The sequence below is a fragment of the Protopterus annectens genome, chromosome 9.part0, assembly GCF_019279795.1.
Source record: "Protopterus annectens isolate FY-2018-M chromosome 9.part0, PAN1.0, whole genome shotgun sequence".
Taxonomy (NCBI): Eukaryota; Metazoa; Chordata; order Ceratodontiformes; family Protopteridae; genus Protopterus; species Protopterus annectens.
The window spans coordinates 1119210555-1119233283 of record NC_056743.1 but is presented as its reverse complement, the minus strand read 5'-3'; the positions used below and the strand labels follow the sequence as shown (position 1 = coordinate 1119233283).

At 45.1% G+C, this 22729-nt stretch overlaps 1 protein-coding gene across 1 annotated transcript in view; it reads left to right on the top strand.

The window, feature by feature from the left end:
• Nucleotides 1-22729, top strand: part of LOC122810625 — a 1334722-nt gene that overhangs the window by 616025 nt on the left and 695968 nt on the right. The window contains exon 6 of the mRNA XM_044082201.1: nt 16078-16160. Within this exon, the coding sequence (XP_043938136.1) occupies nt 16078-16160 (83 nt within the window). The remainder of the gene's footprint in view (nt 1-16077; nt 16161-22729) is intronic.

Here is a 22729-nt window from a genome sequence, read left to right as displayed (position 1 = left end):
ATTCTAATAGCCTCAGATTGGCCAAGACAGCACTAGTACCCCCAATGCTCTGTGTCCACAAGAAGGGAACCATGGTTGCTTGCCCCATTGAAGGGGGTCTTTTGACACAGAACAAGGACAGCATCTTGCATCCCAACCTAAGCACACTCAAATTGACAGCTTGGATGATATTTTGACCCCCTGGAGGGATACAACCCTTGACAAACAGCTGAGACGTAGTGCAAGAAAATCTTACTCTGCCAAATTGAAGAGATGTGTTGTATGGTGCAGTCGAAAGGAATGGAACTCTCAAGCTCTGATTAATATCAGACCTTTCAGGCCTTTGTGTGTGGAACCTATCATCACATTCCACCCTGACAGAGTCTGTCTTAGGACCTACCCCTCTTATGCCTAAAGTGGTTGCAGAGATTTCTTTGAACCAGACCATCCACTTACCTACTTCCTTTCCCTAACCCTCAGAATAAGTGAGAAAGAATCCTTCATTCACTGGATGTGCATAGACAACTGCGTTACTACCTGGTCAGAACAAAAATGTCTAGTCTGACCAGCTTTTTGTGGCCTTTGCCTTAGGTCTGAAAGGAAACTGGCTTCAAAAAAACAAATCTCTAAATAGAACTCCCACTGTATTTTGTTTTGCAACAACAACTATGGAAAAAAAGCCACCAGACTCTTGACGTCGCACTCCACCAGTGATACCGCCATGTCTACTGCCTTTCATAAAGGGGTGGCCAGTAAGAAAATTTTAGAAGCAGCTGCTTGCCCTCGTCAGTTTCCAGTGTTAGTTCTCATCAGTATGCATTCCTGCAGCAAGGCCACCCATACTCCATTTGTCTTTAGATTATTTAAGATCTGCTCTCTTTTAATTGGTGATACTATGCCATTCACATTCCAGTCTTGACTGTCAGCAGCCTAGTATTAATGACAATACAGATTAGATGTCCTTCAAGAATGCAACTGCAGTCATAACATATGGGTTGTCCTGCCTCAGGCAGCCCTCGGTCGGCCGAATTCCAAAGTCTGGGTCCGGCGTCGGCTGGTGTCGCCTCCTCTGCGTCACAACGGCTAGAGTATAAAGACATCGGCCGACGCCATCTTCTTCAGTCTTTCTTGCCGCGTGGTGCCCGAAGCAGAAGCAGTTCGCAAGTGCCGGTCGGTCAGCTCCTGTGTTTTTCAGTACCGAAGTCATCTAAAAGCCAAGTACCCCATTGGGGAACATTTATTCTTGCCTCAGCCGATGTCAGAACAAATTGAGAAAGTTAATTGTTTGTCTTGTGGTAAACAAATACCTCATAAGGACTTCCATTCTCTCTGCTTTCCCTGCCTGGGCCCAGACCACGACGGCTCGGCCTGTGCTGCCTGTGCCTGCTTTAATAAGCGCACTCTCAGGCGCCGGGCAGAATTCGCCGAGGACTTCTTCGGTGAGTCTTTTGCGTATATCATGCCGTCGGATCAACCGACAACCCAATCTGCTAAAAAACGCAAGGACCGGGACTGACACCCTCGGCCCGCGTCTACTACCGATGTTTCTCCTAAACCCTCTGCTAGCGCTCCGGTTCCTTCGGAAGTGGTAAATCTGCCGCTCCAGGCCGACGACTCAGCGTTAACACGACCTTCGGTCTATGAGATCTCTCCGGTGCCGGTTGTTGATTTTCCTCCGGAAACCGAAGTTCTGGATCTACCCGACACCATTCCTGTGGACAAAGTAACGCCTGCACGTGGGGCTGCTAGGCCTCCTGTATCCATGTCCATCAAGGCCTTTGCACGTGCTAAGGCCGCCAGTCAGGCCAAGGCCCATCCTAAACCTGCCCAGGCCCCTTCTGATAAGCAGATAATGTCTCTGGCTGCAGATCTTATTTCCCTTATCAGGGGGTCTCAGCCTCATCCGGACAGGGGTTCTCAGCCACCTGCAGAGAAAAGGCCTAGAACTGAGCAGGCGGACGACCTCTCCTCAGATGAAGCCTCTGGGGATTCTGAGCATTCTGATACTCAAGATGAACTCTTCCAGGCCTACGAGGACTCTGATGCTGAGGAATCAATTCCCTCTGCCTCCCCTCCAGAGGATTTCTCATTTGGGGAAGTTCTGCATTCCATGAGGGAACATTTTCAATGGCAGGGTCAGGAATTCTCTGACTCCAGGAAAAGGCTTCGTACTTTCCTCAAGCTTCCCCAGCACAGACCTTTGGCTATCCCTCCAGTTATGGATGTTTTGGATGATGTTTTCTCTGACTCCAGTGCCAAACTGGACACGGAAACCCAAATGGCCTACCTCACAGAGGAAAAACAACAGCATTTACCAGAGGGGGGGGGGGCGCACATGGAGGGCAGATGCATTCAAGGTCTATGGATGCCAAAGGAAAGACATCTGCACATAAATCAAAAGGAGATGTTGGCAGTGATACATGCCATCGAGACTTTCGAAAAATCACTGCAAGAAGGACATTTGCTAATAAGGACAGACAACACCACTGTCATGTGGTACATAAACAAGCAGGGAGGCACTCATTCTTATCCCCTCTGCAGACTAACAGTGCTTCTCTGGGAAAAATCCCTGAGCCTGAAGATACACTTACAATCCCAGTTTATACCAGGCAAGGACAATGTACTGGCGGACAATCTGAGCAGAAATTTCATGGATCCACACGAATGGATGCTGCATCCTCACATTTTCTCTCAACTGACAAGGACATGGGGAATACCGGACGTAGATCTTTTTGCTTCCCCCTTAAATCATCAACTGGAAAAGTTCTGCACAAGGACTCACCACCCTCTAGCTTGGAAAACGGATGCTCTCTCCTTCAGCTGGAATTCTATAAAAATGTATGCATTCCCTCCCCTGCCTCTGCTGACCAAGGTGATACTGAAAATCAAAGCAGAACAACCAACAGGCATCTTGATAGCTCCAGACTGGCCAAGGCAACACTGGTACCCATTGCTATTGACCATAACTCGGACCAAACCATGGCCTCTGACCCTATGGCCCCTGCTCCTAACGCAACACAATTACAGGACTGTACATCAAGACCTGAAAACATTGCATCTGACAGCCTGGAGACTACCATGACTTCAACACCTAACTCTCTTTCCAAATCTGTTCAAGAGATCTTGATGGAAGCATGCAGACCTTCCACCAGAAAAACCTATTCAGCCAAGTGGAAGAGATTCAGCATCTGGAATGCCAAAAGGGGTCAGGACACAGCATTACTGAGTATACCTCAGATATTAGAATACTTGGCAGAACTATTTCATACTGGACTCTCATACTCCTCAATAAAGATTCATGCCTCAGCAATATCAGCAAAATACAACTGTGACCCACCAGTGTTTTCGCATCCTCTGCTAAGACAGTTTCTAAGAGGGATAAAGAATGTCAAACCTCCCAGAAAACAGCCAGTACCTGCATGGGACCTCAACTATGTGTTGGAAAAACTAACTCTTCCTCCATTTGAGCCAGCAGCAACCTCAGAAATGCAATTTCTTTCATGGAAGACGGCCTTCTTATTGGCAGTCACTTCTGCAAGGAGAGTTTCGGCGATACAGGCACTCATGGCAGTGCCCCCCTTCCTCATTTTTCATCAAGACAGAGTCTCTCTAAGGACCAATCCTACATTCATGCCAAAAGTTATTTCCAGGGTGTCTCTAAATCAAGCTATTCATCTACCTACATTCTTCCCCAATCCTCAAAATAGGGGGGAAAAACTACTGCATACTTTGGACATACACAGACAACTACGCTACTACTTGGACAGAACTAAGGCCACCAGAAAGTCTGACCAGCTGTTTGTAGCCTATGCTGCTGGAGTACAAGGAAAGACAATCTCCAAGCAAACAATTTCAAAATGGATTGGACACTGCATCAGATTTTGCTATTCTTTTCATGGAAAAGGTGTGCCAGCCAATATTAGGCCACACTCCACCAGAGCTATAGCCACTTCCACAGCTTTCCTAAGAGGAGTGGCAACAAAGGACATTTTAGAGGCTGCTACATGGAGCTCTGTGCATACATTTACCAAGCACTACCACCTGCCCTTATACTCCAGATCCCGAGCAGGCTTTGCTTCGGCAGTCCTGCAGGGGATTTTAGCTACACCATCCTTATCATAGTTCCATCCACCCCCAGCTTGGCTGTGGTATTCAACCCATATGTTATGACTGCAGTTGCATTCTTGAAGGACATAGCACAGTTTTGTACCTACCATAAATCTAGATGTCCGATAGATATGCAACTGCAGTCGGGTTTTCCCACCCTCCTACCCCTCTGTATCCTTCTTTTTGGGTCCCTAACCCCCTTTTTTCCCTTCAGCTGGGGGTATCTCCTATGGTGCATCTGTTTATTACTGTTGTGCATGTTTGGGATTATTTTTTATCCATTTACCAAATTTAGCCTTCCTAAGAGGGCACCTGACATCTGGGGCAAGAAACACTGAAGAAGATTGCGTCGGCCGATGCCTTTATACTCCAGCCGTTGTGACGTCGGAGAGGAGGCGACACCAGCCGACGCCAGACCCAGACTTTGGAATTCGGCCGACTGAGGGCTGCCTGAGGCAGGACAACCCATATGTTATGACTGCAGTTGCATATCTATCGGACATCTACATTTATGGTAGGTACAAAACTGTACTTTCCTCATCCTTTTGTTTTTCCCATACCATCCCCTTCTTCACTCTAACACCATCTTGCAGCTGCTCCTGTCCCCTTTATTTCTGTGCTATGCTAGCTGTAATCTTCACTCATCTATTAGGAACCAGGCCCCCAACCCCCCTCCCCAAATAGTCATTAACACCGCATTGAAGTATGTACAAATGTCATACTTCCATGGTGAGGGCATTGCAACTTCTAGCGCTCAAAGTTCTACATTGACAACTCCTACCCACTTCTCATGAAGAACCTACTGCCTGCAATGTATGTCAAAGCAATTTTCACCATCAGCTGCTCCCAACAACTTCTCTTCAGTTGTTTGCCTTCCTAAACTTCATGTGCCCCCCACCCCACCTTTGATGCTAAACTCTACAAGCATCTAACCTGTGTCACTCTGATGTAACGCCTGACTGTAAGTCTCATTATACTCCAGAGCTCACTCTATTGCAATCCTTGCCAAGCTTTGACATAACTTTGGTGTGTATCCTCACTTGCATTACTTATACACACCATCTTCACCATTTATTCCACATCTCTCATTGCTCCAGTGGCAGTCAATCACCTGTCCTTTACTTAAAATTTGGGTAAGCTGGACTGGAGCATGTGTATCCTATACAGGCTAAGCTAACTCTGTTCAGGCCCGCACAGTGCTTGTGACAGTCTCCTGGCACACATCTGAATCCCATCAGTCTAGCAGTCACTTCGTTTCCATTGGCCGTGCAGCACCCTGCCCAATCACACTGCAGCATTCTTCCATTGCCACCGGACTAAATCACTTAGTCAAAGCAGGACCTTTTCCTGTTGCTTAATCCCCCTTGTTCTTTGCACATACCAGCTTTCATGTGCTTCTTAGATAATCTAACATGATAATAGCACCATGTTGCTGTATGTGAAGTCGAAGGCATGTGATTAAAATGCAAGTTATATAAAATGGATTTCTTAACATATGAAACAACTAACAAATGTGCCAGTTAACAAGTGCCTGGGAAGTACTAAGCACCTGAAACTGCATAGCTCTATTAGCTTCTACTACTGTTGCCACTATTTAAAATCTAATAATGACCAAACAAGAAATGAGCTATAAATAGTCACTCCCCATATAAATTAAGAAAAAAACTTTATCGAAGTTGCAAGTTAGTGTCGCCAGGAGCACTTCAGAGTAGCTCAATCCACATTGGAAATCTTCGACATAAAGCAGGTGAGTTTGTGAATAGAACCCACCCGCAGGCACCACATGACCAAATCCTGCCATGACACCTTTTTCTAATAGAAAAAGGTATTAACATGGAAGCTTGCCAGTTTAAATGTTCAGAGTTCTGAAAGATAAAGTAACAGAAGAGTAAACCCTCCTAAATCTATCGGAAGCTTTTCCCATTCTTGTCCGAGGGAAATGAGGTTGGCATTCACAATACGTCTAGCAATAAATGGGTTTCCTAAGGAAATAACTGGAGAGTCAACGTTGGGGTAGAAAATGGACATTTTTGCATATTGGATACTTTGCATAACCTTGTAAGACTTTTTAAAAAGAGGAGATTTGACAGTCAGGTATACTGCAGGCTGAACACCCACTAATGCTGGCAGAACTGGTGGAACAGCTACAGGCTGAGGGAAATACACTTGTAAAAAATATTTCTGCTGGGAAAGTGTGATTTCATTCAGTTCCTATTGAAGTGATTCTTTCATTTTGGTTATAGTTTCAGAAAAAAATAACTTCTGGATCAGCTTGAAGAATTCAGTGAAGAAAAACCCTCCCCTTTCATACCCTGCTTGATTGTGAATCAGTGTCAGAATGTGAAGGATGACTTTTCTTCTATGTGAAGTCAGTGAAGAAACAGGATGTAAAACATTTAAAAGCAGAATATCCCTTAACAAACCACATAGTCTTCCCTGTCCATAGTTTAAGAAACAGAAGTGACATTCTTAACTTTTGCTTTCTTTTCATGAGACCCCATGGAAAAGACCAACCCATGTCAGGGACACTAGCCTGAGAATCGGACACTTTAGCCTGGTTATGCCCTAAGACTTCATCTGTTCATTCCCCAGAGGTCAACAAGAGTAGTTTTCCCTTACCCAGTGAGGACATTTCTATGTCTTTGTCCATAGTGGCTTCCCGAGGAAGCTACACCATGGGGTCTGAGAGAAATAAGTGGTCTGTGGAATCGGGCTTGCCCACATCAGTCACCCATCAGTGGCTGGGGCAATGAGGGAGCTGGCCTGATACTCAAAAAAAGCCACCTGAGAAATTTACTTCTTGCAGATGGGAGAAGAAAGAACTAAGGAGATGAATGATTATTCAGGCATAACCATGGAGCAATTAGGCAAGAGAAAAATAAAGTACTGCCTCCACGTGCATGCCCTTTGATACAAAACAAGGGTGTTATCTGAGACGCACAGAACTTGGCACAGTCTGACTGATGGCTTGGAATATTTTGCCCTTATTGCAGGTAGAGAAGTCTTCTGAGGACATGCTGAATATTATGGAGGAGACTGGGAAAACTAACACAGGAGCGTTTTTCCTAACTAAATGAAGATTCTCCTCCTGGTGCCAGTCCAGGAACCTTGACCCAAAGAAAGCTAGTGTCCACAGTCTTTGAATATCTGTCAAACCTTTACAAAACATGCTTCTACTATTTCATCCTGAATCCCTATAGACACCCCTCTGTACTATAGTCCATCAGTTTAACAGTTCCTCAAATGGATTCTTCATCTTGGGCCACAAAGGAGACAAATTGTTCCACTAAGGGATTTGAGCTTTGATTGTAAAAATTTATGCTGGCTCCTTTTGAACCATCTGTGTCATCCTCCTCACTACCGCCACCACCAGTATTGATTTTGGAATATGTTTTTAGTGACTATTAACCCTCTCAGGAGGATTTCTGAGATCCATGCCTTGATGTGCAAGAAACCTTTTCTGGTATTTCATCACAAGAAGTATCCCTTTGCACCAAAGCCATTGTTGTGCCTTGCATAAATTGATTTCCAAAATGACCCTGGATTAGGCCATTCATCTACCAGTTTCCTTTCCAAAGGTACAGAATTTAGGTAAAAAATCTGCATTCCCTTAATGTGCAGACACAGTTGACAGGTTCCTGCACAGATCCCAATAATTTTGAAAGTCTGATAATTTTCTTCTCTTATGCAATAGCGGAAGAAAATAGACCTGTTTACAAGCCAACCATTTTAAAATAGTTTGCTAACTGTGTTTCATTTAATTACTTAAACCATGGTAAAGCCCAATGTATCCAGAGGAGGGACCAGGTTTGAGGCAGGATTTGAATGAGCCATATAATGTTTAACAATGACTGGATGGTGTATAAGTGATGTATAATGTTTGCAACTACAGTCGTTTCAATGGTGTGTGTGATGTAAACTCTTTGCAACTAAAGTGGTGTAATTTTGTATGTTTTTCATTTATATAAATGTATAATTGCCTTTGCCATATGTGGAAATTTAGTAAAGATGTCTGGAGAAAAAAAACATGGCAAAGCTATTCTAGGATAGAGCAAGGTCCACCCTACTAGAACCACTGTCGCTCAAGCCTTACATGAAGCAGCTACTTGGTCATCTGTGCATGCATCCTCCAAGCATTGCAGTCGAGAGGCAGCCACTAGTGCCAAAACAGGGTTTGCTTATACTGTCTTGCAGGGATATCACAGTAACCTTCCTCCACTTTCCTGAGACTTTGCACTTTGGCAGTCTTCCCAAATGTGAGAATTGCAAAAGTGGATGCTGCAGTCAATGTAGTACAATTGTTAGGAGCTTACCATAGGTGTTTGAGTAGATTCCCTGTTAACTTCCATGTACCCTCCATCCTACCCCCTTTCTGACCTTTCTATTTTCTTGTGGCTTGGATTTGGTGTCTAGTTCCCATTAGATTCCCTTTCACTTCCTTACATGGCCTCCATTCCTCCTTTGTTTGCCTACTTCTTAGAAAGGGAGATTGGAGTTATTTGGGGCTGACTTGAAGCAGCTGAAATAATTCCACCTAGTTTACTAGGACTCTTCACTGAGACCTTTTCCCTCACTATCGTGGGACAGGAAAGACCTGATGTGGGTATCTGCTGATGCAGTCTCTATGCCACCAACATCCTCACAGCATGGTTGGTGGGATGCATAAGCCAAAGACTTGGGGGTGGGGGGAGAGATAAAATTGTGGAAGTTAGGCTGGCCATGGGCCACTTGAACATATGATATCTATTGTGAACACTGCAACATTGACTGTAGTCAGATGTCTGCAGTTGTGGTAAGTTTCTAACATAACAAACTCTCATTTCTTGCCTACAGTTCATGCCAATTTGAAGGCATTTTTGTGTTATCTGTATGTCACTATTATCTGGCCTTCAGAGCTCAGATAAATGCCATTTTAGGGAACATTTTTAGCCCTTGCTGTTCTCAGTTTTCTGGAGGTTGCCTTGCTTGTGAAATGCAGGCATGTCCTCCCCTTGTTGGTATTTACAATGTCAGCTATACTTTGGTTATGAGCAGGTGCCCAAGAAGTCAGTCTACGTTCTCCAAGGTTGATTACTATATCCAAACATAAGGTGAGTCGTTCCATGCCAGAATAGATATCCAGCAGCTTGCCACAGCTTGTGTTTGGAAGGCCTTATTTCTGCTCAGTGCCAATCTTCCTTACAGGAGTTTTTCAGGCTTGACCAAGACTCTCTGGAATTTTCAAGAACCAGCCTGTCAACTTTAGAATAGCCACCCTTGTCTGGGGCCATCCCTCTGAAAAGGAAATGTGAAACATTGTCCCCTAAGGATTCTGATACTACTGACTTGAAGCAGATGAATTTGCCAGTGTAGACACAATGTCCTGTCCCCCTCTGTATGATCCTGACACTGAGGACATCTTGTCTTCTGCATTTCCAAGAGAAATGAAGGAGAACTTGTGGGAGGCTAAGCAATTTTCCCTGGCCCAGTTAATGTATGGGGAGCTTCTGAGCCTGCCTTGACTGAAGCTGTTTGCCATTCATCTACTTTGAGACGATGCAGAAGATGGTTTTGCTAATGCATACTTGGAGCTAGATTCCCATCCCCTACTCCTAAGAATTCTGAAATTTTTTACTGCATCAGCAACTCCCAAAAGTTCCTTCATACAATGGGAGGTGTCCTTCAGGCTAGGCCCAGACACTTAAAACAAGCAATAGACTGGGAGGTGCATGTAGGAAATGATTATCCAAAGACCATGCTTTGGTATAAAGGAAACCGTAGCAATTCCAGCCATCAAGGTATTCAGGCTTACTTAGCAGCAGGGAACATTGCATGTTTTAACAGACACCTCCACAGTGATGTGGTACATCAGCAGATGGGAGGAGCCCACTCTTGCCTGCTGTGTGGACTAGAAGTCCAAACATGGGGATCTGTTCCAGAAGCCTGAATTGAGCCTTACAGCCTCTTGTATCCCATCTCAGCTGGTAGGCTAAAGAATTCTTTTGAGTAAGGTAGGAGGAAATTCTCATAAAAGGATGCAATACAGGGACCTATTTCTGGACTTGGTCCATAGGTGTGATGTGGCAGAAGTAGATAGTTTCTACAGAAAGTAAACTGCTCAATCAATTTTGCACCAAGATACCCATTCTGGAGTCTGAGTTACAGACCCTTGTGTACAACTTAAGGCTTCCTCATCACGCACAAGGTTTGGGTCATGCTATTTACCAGTTCTCCATTTGTGTCCGTGGTGGCAACTGAACAGTCACTAAACTGTCTACCTCCCTATATGTGCTCCAGTGCCCCATTACAAAGAAAAGAATCCTGCTTTCTGTGGATGTGTATAGGTAATTGAGATTTTACTTGGACAGAACTAAGCAAATTAGAAAATCTGATAAGTTCATAAGCAAGTACTAGGCCAGCTGCCTTTGCCAGGCCATTTTAAGCTTAGCCAGTGAAGATTTGATTTCTTTAATCAGGGGTTCCCAACCCCCCCCCCCGACAAAAGGCCTAGACAAGAGGGTTATGCCTCCTCTGATAGTGTCTATTTCCTCAGGCTCCTCTGAGGAACAGGATTACCCCTTCCCCCTTATGAAGATTCTGATGCTGAAGATTCCATTCACTCAGCTTCTCCCCGTAAAGACTATTCCTTTGGGGAAACCTTACATACCATGAGGGAACATTTCCACTGGGAAGGCCAGGACTACTCCGACTCAAAGAAAAGGCTCCGAGAGTTTCTTTTACTCCCCCAGCACAGACCACTTGATATCCCTGTAGTTTTAGACATTGTGGATGATTACTTAGAATCTAGTCTAAATCCAGATTCTCTGCCTCCTGCCCCAGCCAAACCAGATAGATACTATAGAATGCCTGACTCACAAATTCCTTTACAAAAGCCCTGTTGCTGACCCAGAGACAGTCTTCCAGGGTCCCAAAGGGGCTAAGGCTTCTATGGCTAAAAATCCTGTACCCTCTGAAAGGGACTCCAGAGCACTAGATAGGTGGTGGAAAAAGGTTTACACCTCAGCTACTTTAGCTATGAGCACTAAATTGTCAATTCCACATGCTTAAATACCAGCAATTCCTAATGTCTCAAATAAAACAAAAAATGAGCACGCACCCTCAACAGTCTGAATTCAAGGAAATGCAGGATCTGTTGCATGCAGCTGAACAGGTGGGCAAACATACTTTACAATGTGGATTTGATTCCTTGGAAGCTTCCTGTAGAGCAGCTGTTACTGGGTCTGTTATACGTAGGCATGCTTGGTTAAAGGAACAAACTGCCTGATCATGTTAAAGCAAAGTTACTAGATGCACCCTTACAACAGGATGTCTTATTTGGGGTTAAAGCAGAAGAGGTTTTAAAGAAAATGGAGGATAAGGCAAAATCTATGCAGACGGTCAAAGATTTCTTACAGGTGCAACCCCCACACTTCAGCAGAAATTGGCCAACAAAAAATTGGTCCTTTCCAGCTTCTGACAGACCACAGAGAGGTAAATACAGGTGCCCAAGGGGCAGAGGACAAGCACAAATCCCTTACAAACCTCGCCAATGGGGCACTGCAACACAGAAGGGAGGAGAAGACAGGTCCCAAACTACTAGAAGGCAAACACAATGACTTAAACCTCAAACTGCCGAGCAAAACTCTCTTGGCAGCTCCCTTGGGAGGAAAATTAGCATTTTTTTACAGACAACTGGTGCATCGTCACAAAGGACAAATGGGTCTTAGACATTATCTCACAAGGATACAGATTCCATTTCCACACCTTGCCAAGGATTAAAAGAATGCCAAACCTGCCACAAAATCAATGGGCAAAGGCACAAAAACAAATTACAGCTCTCAGGACACGAGAGCCATTCAACTGGTACCTACACAGGAGCAAGGCCAAGGATTTTACTCAAGGCTCTTTCTAGTCCCCAGAAAGGACAATGCTTGGAGACCCATTCTGGACCTTTCAATTCTAAACACCTTCTTGCAAGTACCCAAATTCAAGATGCTAACACTACAGCAGCTTCTTCCCATGTTTGGCAAGAAAGCTTGGCTAGTAACAGACCTCAAGGAGGCATGCCTGCATGTCCCTATCAGACAACATTGCAGAAGATACCTCCGTTTCATTGCAGGTTCAACCCATTACCAGTTCTCTGCACTGCCCTTTGGCTCATCTACTGCACCCGGGGTCTTCACAAAATGCCTGGCACCAGTAATTGCATACTGCAGACAAAGAGGAATTCAAATATACCCATACCTGGACGACTGCCTCATCCAAGCAGAAAGCAAGGACATTCTCTTACAACATCTGGCTTTTGTAAAACACCTTCTAAGTTGCCTAGGGTACACAGTAAACGAAAATAAATCAAAACTAGTGCCCTCACAAAATGACATTCCTGGGTGCCAGCTTGAATACAATGACCCAGATGGCTTATCTGATGCCAGACAACTACAACTAACTCAATACTTCAAAACAATGGCAACAAAGACCCAACTCCCTGCAAGAAAAATTCTGCAGGCTTTGGGTTTCATGGCATCTTGCATACTACTAATACCATTTGCAAAACTGTATATGAGGAAATTACAATGGTACCTAAAAAGCGTATGGACTCAACACAACCACAGCTTGGAAACAATGATACCTCTCATTCCCTGCCTTCAACAGGAGTTTCTATTGTGGTCACAGGCATGTCACCTCAACAAGGGGTCAGCCTTTCACCTTACCCCCAACCAGGCAAACTATGACAACAGATGCATCGGACTATGCCTGGGGGGCACACATGGCAGGACGGTGCGTTCAAGGCATATGGACTACAGATCAAAGGAATCTGCACATCAATCAAAAAGAAATGCTAGCGGTACAGAATGCCCTGACAGCCTTCAAGGACCTCTTACATCCAGGACAGCTTATAATAAGGACAGACAACACCACAGTAATGTGGTACATAAACAAGGGGCTACACACTCCTACCCTCTATGCAGGCAAGCAATGACCTTGTAGAACACAGCACTGGCTTACCAAGTTCAATTACAAGCTCAAATCCTGCCAGGAAAAAAGAACACATTGGCAGACTACCTAAGCAGAAACATCATGCATCCCCACGAGTGGAAAGTGGATCCACAAGTATTTGCAATGATAACTCAAAAATGGGGGCGCCCAGACATAGACCTGTTAGCTGATAGTTTTGAGGGTTGGCAATCAAAGTTTTGCACAAGGACATTTCACCATCAAGCTTGGAAGGTGGACGCACTCTTTCAGTTGGAAAATGCTAACAGTATATGCCTTTCCTCCATTGCCCCTTCTCACAAAGGTGCTGCTGAAAGGATGGAGAGACCTCGAATGATACTCATTGTCCCAGACTGGCCACGCCAGCACTGGTACCCACTATTAAGGAACATGGCCCAGGGCCCACCATGTATTTTACCACAAATTCCTCATTTGCTCACACAGCAAGGCAGTCAGATTCTGCACAGCCAGCTCAAAACCTTAAATTTGGCTGCATGGCAAATCACCTAAGCAACCAGCCAGCTCCTCTTTCACAAGCTGTTATGGATGTTATTCTGGAGGCCAGGAGGCCCAGCACCAGGAAAGCCTACTCAGACAAATGGAAAAGATTTTGCGCCTGGAACCAAGCTAAAGGCCAAAATACCCTTCAGCCGGACATACCTCAGATTCTACAATATTTAACCGAGATGTTACACAAAGGACTTTCTTTTTCATCCATTAAAATCCACGCCTCAGCTATTTCAGCTCACTACAACACGGATCCTCCCTTATTTTCACATCCACTTCTAAGGCAGTATCTCAGAGGGGCGAAAAACATTAGGCCTCCCAGGAGAGCGCCAGCACCAACTTGGGACCTCAATTTTGTTCTGGAAAAACTTACGCTACCACCTTTTGAGCCAGCTTTCTCAGCTGACTTGCAGTTTATGTAATGGAAGACTGTCCTGCTGCTAGCAATTACTTCAGCCAGAAGAGTCTCTGAGCTACAGGCACTAATGGCAGTAGAGCCTTTCCTCATTTTTCATCAAGACAGAGTTTCTCTGCAAACTAATCCCTCCTTTATGCCAAAGGTGGTATCCAGTGTGGCTCTAAATCAAACCATCCATTTACCCACCTTCTTTCCAAATCCACAGAACAAAGGAGAAAGACTCCTGCATTCCTTGGACATTCACAGGCAACTATGTTACTACTTGGATAAAACTAAGGTTTTCAGAAAATCTGACCAACTTTTTGTATCCTATGCTACAGCATCACAAGGAAAGGCTATCTCAAAACAGACCATTTCCGAATGGATAGGACATTGCATACATTTTTGCTACACCCATCATGGAAAACCAGTTCCTGCTAGCATAAGGCCCCACTCTACCAGGGCAGCAGCTACATCTACAGCCTTCCTCACGGGGGTGCCAACCAAGGATATTCTGGAAGCTGCAACTTGGAGTTCAGTATACACCTTCACCAAACACTGTCACTTACCACTTTACTAAGAGTAGAGCTGGCTTCGCCACTGCAGTTTTGCAGGGCCTTCTAGCCTCCTCTAACCCTGTTTGAATCCACCTCCCATCCTTAGCTTTGGGATTCTACCCAAGTGTGATGACTGCAGCAGGGTAACACGATGAACATAGTACAGTTTTGTACCTACCATAAATGTAGATGTTAGAGTGTATACCCTGCTGCAGTCCAGGTTACCCTCCCTCCATCCCCTCTAACCTAACTAAAACTTTTCAGTACCTTAAAATCTGATACAACCTTTGTGGTGTATTTGCTTATAGCTGGAGGGATGTTTTGTTTGTGATAAACTTTTTATTATTGGCACTATCAACTGACCACCGTTTGGGGGAGCACCTGACATCTGGGGCAAGAAAAACTGAAGAAAATGGCGTTGGATGCCTCTTCTATACCCCTGGAGCACTGACATCAGGGAAGAAGCGACAGCAACCGACGCCGGGCCAAGACTTTGGAATTCAGGCCGACTGCGGGACCACCTGACGGCAGGATAACCCAAGTGTGATGACTGCAGCAGGGGTATACAGTCGAACATCTACATTTATGATTGGTACAAAACTGTACTTTGTGTATACTTGCCATAAATATAGATGTTAGAGTATATTCACTGTTGCGGTCCTGTTTCCCTTCCACCTTCCCCCCTATTTTAATATCCTGTAAGGGGCACATGACTATTGGGGGGCAAGAAAAACTGATATAATGGCATTTGCTGTCACCCTTTATATATCCCTGACAACCTGACGTCGGCCACAGACTCGGAACAGCCGATGCTGGAAGGGAAATCCTTTACTCTGGTATTCAGGCTGGCTGAGGGCTACCCAGCAGGGGTAACCTACAAGTGATGACTGCAACAGTGAATACACTTGAACATCTACATTTATGGTAAGTGTACACAACTATACATTCATTGAGCTTAGAACCTGGAAATGCAGTTTGGAGGTCTTAAGACTGGACTGCTTCCCTTGCAATAAGTTGCCTAGGCAACCAATGCTGTTGCAGTAGACCACTACAGTTAGCCTGCCAGTGCAAGAAAAAATGAAGCTGGCACTGGCTGACATTGTCTTGTACATTTCAACTCTAATGCCCTGATGTAGGTGGGAGGGCATCCACCTGAGCAAGAGAATGAAGGGTGGCTGTCTGATGGACCTTTTGTGACAGCTGTGCCTAAGAGTCTTCAACATTGAATATGCTTGAATGTTTACAACTGTGTAACTTCATAACAAAATTGTATTTTATGCTATAAATTCCATGTTGCCCTGTATACTATATTGCAGCATATTTGCATGCTCTCTAATTTCAGTGCCTTCTGTATGAATTGAAGCCCTAAAATGCCTGCATTAGTTGCCGATGCATAATATTCGCGCTTGTTTTCAGATTGGGAATGCCTTGAAAGCAGACTTTACTGTGTGATATATTTCTATATATTTTTTAAAAGGTTAACATTGTTAAAAGGATAACCTTGACTGTCAGTGGTATTTCCATAAGAAATTTAAACCGAAATCCTATTTTCTCCAGGAACTTTCTTCAGACTGCAGAAGACCAGAGTGATGTAATGAGTGCCCCTTCATGGGAGCCTGAATATATTTGTGAAAAGAAAGGTGAATGAATGTTTTCTTTCTCTTCAGTAACAAAATGAGTTATTTTTTGAATATGGTCCACGAGCTCACATTTTTGCAGCCATAATACAATGTTAAGTTAATCATTTGAATACACATTTTAATGTATGAAACCTTTTAGCAGTGTAAAATGCCAATATATGCGATGTAAACTCTGTTACTATTGGAACATTCATCAAACTTTGCATATTATTAAATAACACTCATTGATGAGTGAAATTTTATTGACCATTAAGTGTACATGAATATACTATTTTTATTACTTTAAACATCTATTTTAAAGATGACTAATATGTTTTCGTGTTTCACTGTTGCAGTCATTACATTTGGGTAATCTGCTGGCAGGTTGCCCTCAGTCGGCCTGAATGACAAAGTCTTGGGTCCTGCGTCGGTTGCTGTCTCCTCTTCCATGACGTCAGGGGTATAAAACATGCAGCCGATGCCATTTTATTCAGTCTTTCTTGCCGCGCAGTGCCCGAAGCAGTTCACAAGTGCCGGTCAACCAACTCCTGAAATTTTCGCATTCAAGTTTCAGAACCGAAGTCTTCAACTAAAGCTAAGTACCCCGCTGGGGAAACTTTCTTGCTCCTTACCGATGTCAGTAAAAGTTAATAATTGCATTACTTGTGGGAAGCAAATACCTCATAAGGATTTTCATTTGTACTGTATTCCTTGCCTAGGCCCAGATCATAACGTGCCTTGATGTCGGTTTTGTGCTAGATTTAACCAACGCACTATTAAGCGTCTGTATATTTTTGCTTCAAAATATTTTGGATCCAGATTTAATTACCCTGAAATGTCGTCTGTTAGCAGTCCGACTACTGGAGTTCACAAAAAACGCAAAGAAACATTGTTGAGGTCCAAAACAGACTAAGCTTCTCCTAAGCCAGTCGCCGGTTTGCCGGTAGTCAGTGAGGTGCTTTCACAGCCCCTGATACCCGCTACTTTTGAGTCGCAGGCCTCTACCGAGACCCAAGCGGAGTCCGGTATGCCACGAGATTCTGAGTATTAAACCCGCGGATGTCTGCCCCTTGGATGGGTCCGGAGCCACTGAGCAGGCACCGGCTTCTAAAGGTGTTTTCAGGCCTCAACATTTTTACATAAAACCGATGCCAACTTCAAATACAGATGTCCTTCAAGGATGCATCTGCAGTCATAACATATGGGTTGTCCTGCCTCAGGCAGCCCTTCGGTCGGCCGGATTCCAAAGTCTGGGTCTGGCCTCAGCTGATGTCGCACTTCACCCGACGTCATAGCTCCTGGGGTATAAAGGCATCAGCCGACGCTATTTTCCTCAGTCTTTCTTGCCGCGCAGTGCCCGAAGCAGAAGCTGTTCGCAAGTGCCGGTCGGTCAGATCCAGAGATTTCTTCTACCGAAGACTTCTAAAAAAGCTAAGTACCCCGTTGGGGACTCTTTCTTGCCTCAGCCGATGTCAGACAAAGTAAATAATTGTTTAACTTGTGGGAAACAAATACCTCATAAGGATTTCCACTCTTACTGCCTTCCTTGCTTAGGCCCAGACCACGACGTATCAGCTTGTTTAGCCTGTGCTTCCTTCAACCGACGGACTCTCAGACGTCGGTCAGAGTTTGCAGAAGAGTTTTTTGGCATCACTTTTGCATATAAAATGCCGTCGGAAACTCCGACTACACATTTAGCTAAAAAACACAAGGAAAAGGACCGACACCCGCGGTTTCGGCTGAAACCACGGTTAGGCCTACCGCGAGTGTCTCGGTTTCGGCTGAAACCGAGACCTCGGTTCTCCCTTCGGCCGAAAGCATGCCTCCGCATGCCACACAGGCCATGGCTGAATCGGCTACAGAAATTACTGCTGAAGAAGCAGGCACCCAAGATTTGTCTGACACTATTCCGTTGGACATCTCTACTCCTGCACGTGGGGCAGCTAGACCCCCTGCTTTTATGTCTATCAAGGCCTTTACCAGGGCTAAAGCAGCCAAACTTTCCAAAGCCTTACCTACAAAAGCTCCCTCTCACAGGCCTACCTCAAGTTCCCAGATTCTCAGCCTTGCTGAGGACCTTATTTCTCTGATCAGGGGATCCCAACCTCACCCAGACAGGGCCTCTCAACCCCCTCCTGATAAGAGGCCTAGGACTGAACCCCCTGAACCTCTCTCCTCGGACTATTCCTCGGATGGTTCAGATTTATCTGACCATCAGGAAGGCCCATACTCACCTTATGAGGATTCTGATGCAGAAGACTCCATTCCTTCTGCTTCACCTCCAGAAGAATTTTCATTTGGGGAAACCCTACACTCAATGAGGGAACACTTCCAATGGCAGGGTCAGGATTTTTCTGATTCTAGGAAAAGGCTAAGGACTTTTTTACACTTACCACAGCATAGGCCTTTAGCCATACCACCTGTACTATCAGTTGTTGATGATGCATATAATGATGCCAGTACTGCCCCTGATTCTCTTCCTCCGGCCCCTGCCAAACCTGACAGATACTACAGGGTCCCGGACTCTCACTACCACTTGTATAAGGCTCATGCTGCAGACGCAGAAACCATTTCTCAGGGCCCTAAAGGTGTTGCAGCTGCCTCTGCCAAAAACCCACTTCCCTCTGAAAGAGAATCTAGAGCATTACAGAGATGGGGTAAAAAGGTTTATACATCTGCTACTCTTTCTGCCAGGGCTTTAAACTGTCAATTTCACATGATACAGTACCAGGAATTTTTGTTAGACCAAATGAATAAAAAGCTGGCCTCTCCTGAACCTATAGACCGTAAGTCCCTTCAGGATTGGGTACATAACTCTCAGCAGGTCAGTAATCACTTCTTAAAATGTGGCTGTGATGCACTGGAGGCTTCTTTTAGATCAGCTATGACTGGAGCAGTGATTCGAAGGCATGCCTGGTTAAAAGAACAATCCTTACCAGACCATGTTAAGTCTAAACTCCTAGATGCTACTATGGAGAAACAAAGTTTGTTTGGCTCCCCTGCACAGGAGGTTCTAAAGAAAGTGGAAGAAAAAGCAAAATCTGTCCAAACAGTCAAGGATTTTTTGCAGGTCCAACCTCCGAGGTTTAGCAGAAATTGGCCTTCAAAGAATTGGTCCTTTCCAGACACCTCCAGAGCACAGAGGCGCAGAAATAGACACCCAAGAGGCAGAAGTCAATCAAGGGGTGCCTACAGGGGTCGTCAGTGGCAACCTGCCAACCAGAGAAGTGCTGCCACAGCTGCGACTACAACCACTTCCACAGGACAGACACAATGACTTGGCTCTGATTCCGCCTACCAGGGAACAACTGGAAGCACCCTTGGGCGGAAAGCTAGCTTTATTTTCAAAAAACTGGCATTGCATTACAGGAGACAAATGGACTTTACAAACAATAGACAAGGGCTACAGGATGTCCTTCAAGGATGCATCTGCAGTCCTAACAAATGGGTTGTCCTGTCGTCAGGCAGCCCTTCGGTCGGCCGGATTCCAAAGTCTGGGTCTGGCCTCGGCTGGTGTCGCACTTCACCCGACGTCACAGCTGCAGTTCTTCGGGTATAAAGGCATCAGCCGACGCCATTTTCCTCAGTCTTTCTTGCCGCGTGGCGCCCGAAGCAGAAGCTGTTCGCAAGTGCCGGTCTGTCAGATCCAGAGATTACTACTACCGAATACTACTTCGAAGACTTCTAAAAAGCTAAGTACCCCATTGGGGACTCTTTCTTGCCTCAGCCGATGTCAGAAAAAGTGAATAACTGTTTAACTTGTGGGAAACAAATACCTCATAAAGATTTCCACTCTTACTGTTTACCTTGTTTAGGCCCAGACCACGACGTAGCAGCTTGTCTAGCCTGTGCTTCTTTTAACCGACGGACGCTTAGACGTCGGTCGGAGTTTGCTGAACAGTTTTTCGGCTCTGATTTCGTGTATATTATGCCGTCGGATCCTCCGACTACACACATTTCTAAAAAACGCAAAGAAAAGGACTGACACTCGCAGTCCGCGGTTTCGGCCGAAACCGCGGTTAAGCAAACCGCGAGTGTCTCGGTTTCGGCCGAAACCGAGCAAACGGTTCTAACTCCAGCCGAATCCATGCCTTCTACCGGGGCCTCTTCTAACCTGGTAGAATCGGGCTCTGACATCCAACCTGCTGCTGTGGTTTCACAGGAATTATCGGACACCATTCCCTTGGATGTTTCAACCCCTGCACGTGGTGCTGCTAGGCCTCCTGCAGCCATGTCCATAAAGGCCTTTGCCAGGGCTAAAGCAGCCAAAATTTCTAAGTCTGTGCCTGTTAAGCCCCCCTCTCACAGGCCCAGCTCCAGTTCCCAAATGCTTTCTCTGGCAGAGGATCTCATCTCTTTAATAAGGGGATCCCAACCTCATCCAGACAGGGCCTCTCAACCACCTCCAGAAAAGAGACCTAGAGCAGAGCCCCCTGAGCCAGTGTCCACGGATGATTCCTCTGATGATTCAGACAATACAGACCATCCAGAGGCTCCTTTTTCTCCTTATGAAGACTCTGATGCTGAAGAGTCGATTTCTTCTGCCTCTCCACCTGAGGAATTTTCCTTTGGGGAAACCTTACATGCCATGAGGGAGCAATTTCATTGGCAGGGACAAGATTTCTCAGACTCCAGGAAAAGGCTTAGAACCTTTTTGCATTTACCACAACATAGGCCTTTAGCTATACCTCCAGTTCTTTCGGTTGTAGATGATGCATTTAATGATGCTTGTACTGCTCCTGATACTTAACCTCCAGCTCCTGCTAAGCCCGATAGGTTCTACAGGGTCCCGGACACACATCAAAATTTATACAAGGCTCCCTTTGCAGATCCCGAGACTGTCTCCCAGGGACCAAAAGCAGTAGCATCTACCTCTGTTAAAAATCCCCTCCCCTCTGAAAGGGAGTCCAGGTCCTTAGAGAGATGGGGTAAAAAAGTATACACCTCTGCTACTCTGTCAGCTAGGGCATTGAACTGTCAGTTTCATATGATCCAATATCAGGAGTTTATGCTTGATCAGTTAACTAAGAAACTGTCCTCTGATGACTCTTTAGATAAGAAATATGTCCTAGAAATGGTACATAACATTCAGCAGGTTAGTAACCATTCTTTAAAATGCGGCTATGATGCACTGGAGGCTTCTTTTAGATCAGCCATGACTGGCACAGTTATCAGAAGGCATGCATGGTTGAAAGAACAGGCCTTGCCGGATCATGTTAAAGCAAGACTATTAGATGCTCCTATGGATAAGGTCAATTTATTTGGTTCTCCTGCTCAGCAGGTACTAAAGAAAATGGAAGAGAAGGCAAAATCTGTACAAACAGTGAAAGATTTCTTACAGGTTCAGCCTCCAAGGTTTAGCAGGAACTGGCCTTCCAAAAATTGGTCCTTTCCAGACTCCTCTAAAGCACAGAGAGGCAGGAATAGGCGTTCAAGAGGCAGAAATCAATCCAGAGGTGGTGCCTACAGGGGACGCCAGTGGCAGGGTAACAACCAGCGAGGCACAGACGCAACTACTACCACTGCAACAGGACAATCACAGTGACTTGGCTCTGGCACCGCCTACCAGGGAACAGATAGCAGCACCCTTAGGCGGAAAGCTAGCCTTATTTTCAAAAAACTGGCACTGCATCACAAGGGACAAGTGGATTTTACAAACTATAGACCAAGGTTACAGGTTTCATTTCCATACTTTACCAGGAAAAAGAGGAATGCCAAACCTACCACCAAATCAAAAGACAGAAGCTCTAAAACAAATAGCTCAATTAGCAAGAATGAGAGCTGTGGAAAAGGTACCATCTATGGAACAAGGAAAGGGATTTTACTCCAGACTCTTCCTGGTACCAAGAAAAGAGAAAAATTGGAGGCCTATTCTCGACCTGTCCGCTTTAAACACATTCCTCATTGTTCCAAAATTCAAAATGCTGACCCTACAGCAGCTTCTTCCCATGCTGGGCAAGGAGTCTTGGCTGGTGACTCTAGATCTCAAGGAGGCATACCTGCACGTCCCCATACGACCAAATTGCAGAAGCTACTTCAGGTTTCTTGCAGGATCAGAGCATTATCAATTCTCAGCATTGCCCTTTGGCTTATCTACTGCGCCCAGAGTATTCACGAAATGCCTGGCATCAGTAATCGCTCATTGCAGGCTTCAGGGAATCCAAATTTATCCATACCTGGACGACTGCCTGATACAAGCGGACAACAAAAACAAGCTAACAGAAGACTTACAAAGAGTCATTTACTTGCTGCAAGCCCTGGGATATACAGTCAATATAAAAAAGTCAAGGCTGATACCATCCCAAAGAATAACCTTCTTAGGTGCAGAGCTGGACACATCAAAACAGATGGCATTCCTAACTGCAAAAAAACAAGAGCAACTTCCTCTCTACTTCTTGGCATTAACAAAGCAGAACCAACTAACAGCAAGAAAAGTACTGCAAGCCCTGGGCTTCATGGCATCCTGCATAATTCTGGTCCCTCATGCCAGACTGCATATGAGAAAGCTACAGTGGTACCTGAAGAATTTATGGTCTCAACACAGGCACAGCCTAGAAACCAAAATACCACTAATCCCATGCCTGAAACAA